Here is a 10,171-nt window from a genome sequence, read left to right as displayed (position 1 = left end):
TGCTACATTGCTACCTTTGAACCACCAAAAAAAAAAAAAAAAAAAAAAAAACATATCACCATAAATGTTGGCCCTTCATTTGTCGTACTAGAAAGATCAGTGGTGGGATTGGCAAATCAATATCACGTTTCAGCTATTGTTGCCCCTGTAGAGGCCCATAATGTCTCTCTTGTTATTTTATTTTTTGTGAAAAATAAACGGCATCTTTGGTAAGCATAGTCATTACATTAATTAAAAGAACTTACAAGTGGTCTGGTATTTTTTTTTTTTTTTTGAGCAGATATGGTCCAATATTTTTGAGGTGTACTGTTGGCACTTTTTTTTTTTTGGAACGGTTGCTTACATAGATCTTACACGATAACTAACAGAATTATAAGAAAGAAGTTGACGAAGAGAAGGAGGAAGAGACATACAACTCTTCCAGAAAAACTTCTTTCGAGTGTTGAGCAGTAAAAAAGGTGACCCAATATGTGGCCATGTTACTAGCATTTTGTATCACCACACATTGAGGGAGTAAACCTAGAGGTCCTCTTTAATAACAATCAAAAAAAAAAAAAAAGGCTAGCACAAAAATCATAATAATACACTATGTATTGTTACAAAAAAAAAAAGCAGGAGCAATGGGTTAGGACTCAAGATTCTGTGCGCCTGTATAATCTCACATGCCAAGCTTGTAAGTTATTTTTAATTTCTCAATGTTGGTACTATATTTCATTGCACGTGCCTGTATATAACGTATCACACGTATCTTCTGTTTCAACTACGATCTAGAGCTTGGACTTTTAAAAACCTACCATGCAAGAAAAAGGAGACGCATGATGCATTCAACCCCCTTCTCTTCTTGCTGTCACAGGGTCAAACTTGGACCGTCAAGTGTCAACCTCAACGTGCCCGCCCACCCGATACTTCGGTGCACATGGAAGCGGTTTCAGCCGTGATGCCGAATCCAAAGTCACCACCTAAGATTTTAGCCGAGTTTTGCCTGGGCTCCTAGATCGTTCGAGTAATGGGATTTTCTTTTTGTTTACTTTGTGTTTTTGAAAAGTATACCTTCTAGATCTCATTATTGATGCTCTTTCTTTCACGTTCCTCCTCTTTGTTCCTCTACTGAGTTCTTTCTACAGGGAAAGTTATTGGAAAAAGAGAAGCAGGAGACTTGGTCCTCACGAACATGTGGTCTCCCAAATTCGGTGTATTTAATTACTAATTATCGTTTAAAAAAGTAAAACAAGAACCTTCCTCCTCCCCTTTAAATCGAGAGGGAACTGAGAAGAGAAGCCAAACAAGCAGTGATCACAAATTAGTTAGAACTTGAAGAAAGTTGAGATGAAGAAGGTTTCGTCTTTGTCGGGGCTGGGGCTGGGGGAGGACGTCTCCCGGGCCTTCTTCCTGCCGATCCAGCAGGCGCCGCCGCCGTCCCCGTCGAAGCGCCGCACCAAGATCTCCGTCGTCGGTGTCGGCAACGTCGGCATGGCCATCGCCCAGACCATCCTCACCCAGGACCTCGCCGACGTGCTCGCCCTCGTCGACGCCAAGCCTGACATGCTTCGCGGCGAGATGCTCGACCTCCAGCACGCCGCCGCCTTCCTCCCCCGCACCAAGATCCTCGCCTCCACGGACTACGCCGTCACCGCCGCATCCGACCTCTGCATCATCACCGCCGGTGCCCGCCAGCTCCCCGGCGAGTCCCGCCTCGCTCTCTTGCAGCGGAACCTCGCCATTTTCCGGGACATCGTGGTGCCGCTCGCCCGGCACTCGCCCGACGCGCTCCTCCTCGTGGTGTCGAACCCGGTCGACGTCTTGACCTACATCGCCTGGAAGCTCTCCGGCTTTCCGCCCAACCGGGTTATCGGATCGGGGACGAATCTGGATACCTCCCGGTTTCGGTCCCTCCTCGCCGATCACCTCGAAGTCAACGCCCAGGATGTCCAGGTAAAAAAAAAAAAAAAGAAAAAATAATTAAAAAAATAATAAAGCACTTTATTTTCAAAGTTGAATTCGTATAATATTCTCTTTGGATTAGGGTTTATTCTGGTGAGTGGTCTAAATTTACCTAATCCTCCGTGTTTCTATATAGATCTATCATCTAGCTAATGCAGCTTCCTGGTTGATAGCATTGTTACATTATGAACTTTTAGACCTCACTGGTATCATGTAGCATGAGATAATTAATAATATATCAGCTCTCCTCTACACCAAGTCTTTATATTACGATATCTTTTTTCAAAAAAAAACTTTTCTTTTTTTTGTTGTTGTTTTTGTAAATGAGGCTTGTACAATCCTCAAACTTCAAATTCTGAGAAAAACATAAATTTCTCCTCTTTTTGCAAAAAAATCTGATGCTGTATCATTACGGTTGATAAACAAATCTTGGACAAATAAACGTATGGCCACTGCTTGTGGTAAATAAGATTGGCGGCCCTCTCCAATATTATTGATTAATGTTTTCATCTTATATATGCGATCGATGTAGGCATACATGGTGGGAGAGCATGGGGATAGCTCGGTGGCACTATGGTCGAGCATAAGCGTGGGAGGTGTCCCAGTCCTGAGCTCCTTAGAGAAGCACCAAATTTCCTACGAGGAAGAAGTGCTGGAACGCATCCGGAAGGCAGTGGTGGAGAGCGCCTACGAGGTGATCCGCCTCAAGGGATACACCTCTTGGGCCATCGGCTACTCCGTTGCCAGCCTCGCCCGATCCCTTCTCCGCGACCAGCACAGTATCCATCCTGTCTCCCTCCTTGCCAAGGGCTTCTACGGCATCCCCGACGACCGCGAGGTCTTCCTCAGCCTCCCCGCCCGCCTTGGCCGCGGCGGCGTGCTTAGTGTCGCTAAGGTCCACCTCACTGAGGAGGAGTCTCTCCGTCTCACGAGGTCCGCTGATACCCTGTGGGAGATACAGCAGCAGCTTGGCATTTGAGATGGAGTTTCGACTCATTCCCAGGCTTCATCTATTCGTGTGGAATTTTGCTATGTAACTCTTTGCTTCTCTCTCTTTTTTTTTTTTTTAAGTACTGATATTCTGTTTTCCCCCCTTAATGTAATTTCCATGTCTCGCATCACGTCATGATATAATATAAAAGTTGGTCTTTTGAATAAAGGTTGCATATAATGTTGCCAAGATTGTATACATGGGTTGTATATATATAGCGTTGCAAAATAAACATAGCAAGGTACCAGCTAAATGAACTTTCCAAGGATCCCATTTGACCGGTTTTATGTATGACTGACTGATGAATGCTACATTATAATATTATAAATGATGATAAGTCATATTTGATCGATTTTATACAAGACTATTGGTTGATGATAAATTGTTAAATTTATGAGATTCCAAATCCCAAAATTCCATTTGAAATATGTAACTTCAAGTACAAACATCCCAAATTAAATTTTTAAAAGTTCACCATCTATTCAGTAATAAAATCCTTAAGATAAAGCTGCCTGTTATTTTTTTTTTGAAAATTCCATATGTGAGTGTTTCGAAAAATTATAAAGCTCCAAGTAACTTCGGTTTTGTGTACTGCATAGATTGTTATGGATACAATCAGGACAACTTGGATAAGACACCCTTGGGACTATCTAATGATTTAGCCCAGCAAAAGTTACCTTACAAGGCAAAGGAATGCAGGACTTTGTGCAGAAACAGAGAAGGTCGAAGCTTTTTTCTTTAAGAAAATTCTTGCATTCTTTTCATTCCAAATATGCCACATGGGAGCCATGCAAAGTTGATTCCATCCATTCCTTAGACAAGCTTGCACATTCCTTACTCGGAGGCCAACCACAGAGATTCAATCACGAAGAGAATGGAGTCCACAAGGCTTGAGCAAAAGGGCACCTGATGAAGATATAGGATGTGGTCTCCAACCTCATCGTCGGACGTGCCTCGGAGCTTAACTATATTCACTTTTAATCAGATTTTGGACCATATCTATTTAAAAATTGACATTTTATATGCCTAAGCCCAGCCCATGATCAGCTCTACTTTTAGCCTATGTTCTTAGTATAGAGCTAATATCTGCATGGAAATACTTATATCGTAGGTTTGCCCATGGCATTCAAAAGTGTATGGTTGGAAGGAGACTCCTCAATAGTGATATCTTGATTTGGTAATAGAACAAATATTGATCGATATTATTATCCCATTCTTATTAACATTTGGCAAATGATTGATGAGCTTCAGTCTTCCATGTCACCCATGTTTGCTGTGAAGGAAACCAGCCTGCTACATCATATATATATATATAGAGAAACTAAAAATGTTGCGGGCTAGGTAACAACTTATGTGACCAATCATATGGAAACCACGCTGGGACTGCTTTGGCAGATATTTTTTCTGAATTTTTGTATATTATCTACTGATTCCCAGCGATGTATTTATACTAGATTGGTTTAATAAATATGGCTTACCAAAAGAAAAAAAATAAAAGAAACCAGCCTGCCAATTGACTTGCTAGATTTGCTTATGAAAACTTTGTCCAGCTGCTGCATTTTAAAATGTGTGACCAATATGGGTCGTTGCAGCTCGTTGGGCTGCAGCATCTGTAGTTGCAGATGGGGCTGAGATGCAGCAAAGGCTAACCATCTGGTACAGACACGAGTTGAATCATTTGATCGCTGAGTCACGTATCACGAGTCAAACGACGGTTGAACCAATTCATCCAACTCTCTTCCCCTCACTTTTAATTTTGGAGAATTATGTATTTTAAAGGACATCAGAAGAACCTATTAGGAATTATAGATGGAAAAGATCAAGTTTTAAGATGCCACAGTTTTGTATGTCATGATTCTTTATGAGCAAGCACTTCCAGAGGGAGACTAATTGAGAGCTAAAGAATGACATGATGGTTAAATGCTTTTAAAGTTTGAATCTCAAGTAAGTTAATTTTGAGGACGAAATTATTTTAAAGGAAGAAGATTGTCAAAGCCCATATTAAGATGGGCTTGGCCGGCTTGGTCTAGCCTGGAATGGTCTGACCAGTCGCTTGGGCCACCCAAAGTGCGCTTTCACGTGCGATAGGGGAGAAGGACTCCCAATGGGAGTTTTCCCCCTCCCCGAGTTCCGCACGGAAGAGGAATCCTGAGGCTCGTTAGACTCCGGTGAAAGCCCTTGGACTCGACCTATAAATCCCCTCCTCTTTTCTCTCAAAGCTTTTGCCCGTAGATCCCAAACAAGCCCCACCCCCTTTTTTTTTTTTATTTTGATGATACCAATAGACATCAAAAAAATTGTAATTAAGCTAGTTGATGATATAATGTTAGTGGATTGATTTAATTATAATTCTTGGTATTATGTAAATTTTGTTTCTTTTGGACCTAGCATATTCTCTAGGGCTCTTCCTTAGGTAGTGTGCAACTGTGTTACGTGCCCAGACACGGGTGTTGGGTTTGGGGAGTGGTATATTCTTACTTCTATTGGTCTTAGACTTAAGTATAGCAAACATTGATCTAGCCCTTGATTTATGAACCTAGGGGCATGGCGTCCTGTTCAACACCTTTTTGCCTAACCGATTGCTCACTTACAGGGTCAGATCTCATCATCAAATAATTATACATCTATGGATTATGTTAGATGATCATAGCAAGGCCAATCAGAACCTCCTCGTAGGGCCGCAAAATATTAACCCAGAATCCTCCTAGCGTCGTATAACGCCAACCTGCAACTCTCCTGGGGCCACCTAATACAGATCTAGGGGTCCTAGGACCCTTCCAAGGATCAAGGGTCATCCAAGCAGTCAAGACGTTTGGACCTCCACAGGTCCTTAGGGTTTTTAGAGAGAGAGTGGAGAAGAGAGGGAAAGAGTAAAGAGGAGAGGGAAAAGTGAATAGCGAGGAGAGAGAAAGAGAGAACTTTCTCCTTCCTCTAATCAAAGGAAAGTTCTCTCTCTTTCTCAAAATGCAGCAAGAGAAGGCCAGCAGAGAGGGCTTGCAGTGGCCAGTGGGTGGCGGCCCACGATAGCAAGGCAATGGTGGCAGCGGCATGGAAGATAACATAAAAGTAAAATAGAGGATCGGTAGCTCAGTTCTCTTACCAGCAATCGGATCCTTTTGAGTGGTCACAAGGAACCACCAAGAGATCTCGATCTTTGGGGAATGCCACAATGACAACTACGACCATGGTGGCTGGCATAGATGAAGGCAAAATAGAGGAGGGACAAATACAAAAATAGGGGATTCCCGATTTCATGGATTCCGACAACAATCCGACAGTACTTATTCGACTGGTGTCAACAATCTTAAGGTTGCGGAAGGTGAGGAAAAGGAATTAAAAATATAAGATGGGAGTATTACTTTGGCTCCAACAAGGTTTAGGTGGTGGCTCGCTTGCACACTTAACGGAAATCAAGGAGCTTCAAGAGTTTTTATCGGTGGTGGATCGGGGATGAGAGTGGAGATGGCTAGAGGGCCTTTTGTAGCTTGTGTCCTAGGGCTTTTATTGGAGTCCGATGAGGCCTAGGGCTCCTCCTCCTTGATGGAATCGGGGAGGAAGATGACTTCCATCAGGAGTCTTCCTCCTCCGCGTTGCACATGCTAGGCGTTCGTCGAAAGACCCAAAGGGCCGGCTTGGCCCACAGGCCATCTAAGGTTTGCTTCTTAAGGGTGGGCCCATGTCTCTAGATTGTACTTTATGTCAATAAATAAAGGCTTAACTTGAATCTTGATCGAGATGAGAAAATATAAATCCATATCCAACCCTCTCAATTTTGAGTTCGTTCAAATCAACTTAGCTAGAATAAAAAAAATAAAAATAAAAATTAATAATACAAAATCTATTTATGAAATAAGACATGTTATAAGTAGCATGCAACAAATAGCAAGCCAGCATTAAAAGAAAAGAAAATGTTCTAAATGAAGAAAACCTGTCCAACAAGAGGAAAGCCTAATTCTCATTTTTACAAAATTAGGGACAGCTGGTTCTTGCTTCACCTTGAGGAGATTGGTGTAACTTATACAGGAATCGCTGCTCTAATTTTTCGTATGCACTGATCAGCTGGCACCTCAAAACATTTTTCTCTTTTTTTTTTTCTGTTTAGATTCACTAATTTATTCACGTCATCCGATCCACATGCCAACTCCAAAACCCCAGTCCAAAACTTGGTTAGTTTGGTTTCCATCGACTCAAATTTTGTTATACCATATCAAAAGGCTAAATCTAAGCTAGTATTTTGCAAGCGGGTTTCAGTTGCGTCACCGGGTTCGTGTGAAGTTTTGCTGCCATCTGCTCCTTTGCACAGAACCGCTTTTAACTCTGCAGTCGACCGATTCTACAAGATCCCCACAAACCAATAAGTTATACATACAGTCTCAAACACTAGTCTTACAACCTCAAGCACTTCCTAATAAGCTCAACTTTTTAAAATCATAGCAGACCAATTTGAAGGGATCCAAACCAAAATGAATCCAACAGCAGGAGGAAGGAACACACAAAAAAAAAAATCCGAAAGAAAAGAAAAAAACAAAACAGCTTGAAGAGAGAGTGATTCAATAACTTCTCGTGCTTAAAAACTTACAACACCACACCCACATATATAACACGTTCTATATAAGACGTCTCTTTCACACACAGTTAAAAAAAAAAAAACTTACTGATAAGAAAGAAAACTGAACCAAAAACATAAACTGATTCCTAACTGCTATAACCCATTACACGAAACCAACTTCGGTGTTTTTTTTGACACGATTTAAACATCCGAAAAATCTAGAATACCTGAAACTTGAGTTTGAATCATTCTTCCAACAGAGGCCCATCCTTGTTTAGACAAAATCACGTAAACTAAATATATATCAATGTAACTCAACAATATCATGACATGGAAGCATGGGCTAATTAACCAGGTAGATGTTCTCTTTGCTGATCCAAATAATGCGATTTTATTATAAGAAATGTTCGGGAGATCGTCAGACAACAATTGTTCCATCCAACTACATGCAGTCATGAAGAGAACTTTTTCTTGTATAAGTCTGATTTTTTCTTAAATTTCACATCTACTATAGGATGTTGGCTGTTGCCATTTACGTTGACAAATAACGACGTGTTATACCAAACGAAAGAACATTTGGATTTATCCAGAATTCTAAAGCAAATGTCAAGACTGACAAATAAAATGTGTCCCCATGATATAGTTTGAGGCTTAATCTCTCCAAAAGGCCGTTAGGTATAAGAAGCTCCACCCCATCAAAATCCCATGATGTGACATCTGAAAACTGATCCCAACGTAAGTATAGACATCATTACTCATGAAAGCACATGAAATTTTAAATGGATGATCATGCATGCTGCAATTTTATCTCCAACCTATGTTTGTTTTGAAGTATAGAAATCAGTTGATTTCTTATGTATGGGCTCAAAGGACAAAACTTATCAACAATGAGATGGCTTTAATGTTCTCTGGGCATAAGTAATTAGCTGTGCCTTATGTCAAAGGAAATTGTAAGCTGCTCAGGCAATTATTCAAAACCGTGTAAATATTTTTGTAAATTTAAATCATGATCATGAACGATGTGAATCATCAACATGAATGACCTATCATGCATATAATTACAATGACAACGCATCACTAACGATATACATCCTGACAACCTTAGATATATATATACATCACTAAAAATTAGCAAGGACTTCCGATTTGCCTGTCACGCCTGTATGTCTTCGATCACATAAATCAAGTAACACCATGTCATAACCACAGTAGGTTCTCTTTTATAACAACAAGCACTGAATGGCAATCCACGCACTATTCAAACCTATGTTACATCATTACATGCATGAAAGATACAACCCGAGTTTATTAGATGTATAAAAGTTTACAGCCTTAAGCGCATATATAGCTTATGATCCCAAACCACCCACCAGTTCCTATATAACAAAAGACACCATCAATCTTGCAACAATACGCAGGCTATTGTAGAGATCTGGGATAACAACAAACCACAGAGAGACATGACAATAAGAGAAAGTGTTAAAATCACTACTTGTCCCAAAAGCTTAAGCTGATAGGATAAGATAGTTTTATTTATATATTTAATATTTTCTTACACTCTTCATCATATGTGAGCCGGACTTTTCTTCAATGGGTAAGTCCAACATTGAAATTTTATGTAATAAGAGGATGAGGTAGATTTATTTATATATTTTATATTTTCTTACAGAAAGCAACGAGAACGTAGAAAAAAAATAAGAAGCCTAAGCGCATTGGAAGCCAGATGGCACCTTCTTGCCACAATAGTTAGCAAGAAGGCTAAGGTCGACCGGAATGTTGAGGATTTCGCCGAGGATGTTAGCCTTGATAGCGGTGCAGAGGCACATGGCGACCTCGAGGTCGGCGAGTCCTGATAACAAAGAGCAGCATGGCTCCTTTGGCGGTGTGCCAATCGTGATGTTGAGGAGGCCACCGAGGACATCGGCGCACACACCGAGCTTAAGGGCATCCATCGGGCACTTGTCAGAGCTCGGGCAGGCACTAGCAAAGGTGAAAAGGAGGAAGTTAAAGATGAGGAAGAGAGCAAAAGCTGAGGTCTTGGAGGCCATGGGTGGTGTAATTGAAACCAAGAAATCTGAGTGGATACAGTGCTTGTTTGGCAGACGTTTGTGATGGGCTGTGTTGTTGGAGGGTGCATGTATTTATAGAGTGAGAAGAGGTGTACGTCTCCTTTCTACTAGTCTAAGCTTTATTAATTAGAAAATAAATAATAGTTTAGAATTCTAACTAAAGTTACTTTCTTAAACTCGTGCGCGCGGTGGCATTTGTCCCGTATGCTGGCGAGAGGAGTTTTTTTTTTTTTTTTTAGAGCAGCTTTTATGATCATATTTATTTATGGATGCAAGCCATAAGTTCAATCATTTAATCTTTTCTGCTTTTTGTTTTATGGTTATTTAGTGTTTTTTTTAAAAAAAATCCTTTCAAAATCCTAATTTCTAGTATTTGTTATAGCATAACCTATGCACACGTAACAGAGAAACACATGAGTTCTGCATGAACTAAGTTTTTCCTTCTTTTAGTTATCACCCATTCTCATGTGAACATCGATAATCCCCTCAAAATTAGTAAGGTGAATATCAATGACTACTGTTCACCATCGCAGCTAAATCAATACATCAAAGATTTCAACTTTTTTAAAATGCAAGTTTTAAACATCTTTAGCCTGGTGCCAAACATCCTGACTTCAGCTT

General features: G+C 40.7%; 1 protein-coding gene and 1 pseudogene across 1 annotated transcript; one reads left to right on the top strand and one right to left on the bottom strand.

Annotated features, from left to right (window-relative positions):
• Positions 1 to 1,145: 1,145 nt before the first annotated feature.
• On the top strand, positions 1,146 to 3,185 carry LOC103720685 (L-lactate dehydrogenase B). The gene is made up of 2 exons (XM_039114836.3): positions 1,146 to 1,932; positions 2,474 to 3,185. The coding sequence occupies exons 1-2, from the start codon at positions 1,327 to 1,329 to the stop codon at positions 2,918 to 2,920; spliced, it is 1,053 nt and encodes a 350-aa protein (XP_038970764.1). The 5' UTR covers positions 1,146 to 1,326; the 3' UTR covers positions 2,921 to 3,185.
• Positions 3,186 to 8,998: 5,813 nt separating this feature from the next.
• LOC108511777 (14 kDa proline-rich protein DC2.15 pseudogene) lies at positions 8,999 to 9,629 on the bottom strand (annotated as a pseudogene).
• Positions 9,630 to 10,171: the final 542 nt, after the last annotated feature.

This window comes from Phoenix dactylifera, chromosome 16, assembly GCF_051530095.1.
Source record: "Phoenix dactylifera cultivar Ajwa chromosome 16, Ajwa_hap1_PhDact_Kaust_v1.1, whole genome shotgun sequence".
NCBI classification, from domain to species: domain Eukaryota; kingdom Viridiplantae; phylum Streptophyta; class Magnoliopsida; order Arecales; family Arecaceae; genus Phoenix; species Phoenix dactylifera.
This window is presented reverse-complemented; position numbering and strand designations above follow the sequence as displayed.

Excerpts from the sequence above, each read along its gene's own strand:
- LOC103720685 (XM_039114836.3), top strand. The coding sequence starts at position 1,327 with ATGAAGAAGGTTTCGTCTTTGTCGGGGCTGGGGCTGGGGGAGGACGTC. Across the intron at positions 1,933-2,473 it reads TCAACGCCCAGGATGTCCAG|GCATACATGGTGGGAGAGCA; the intron begins GTAAAAAAAAAA and ends CGATCGATGTAG.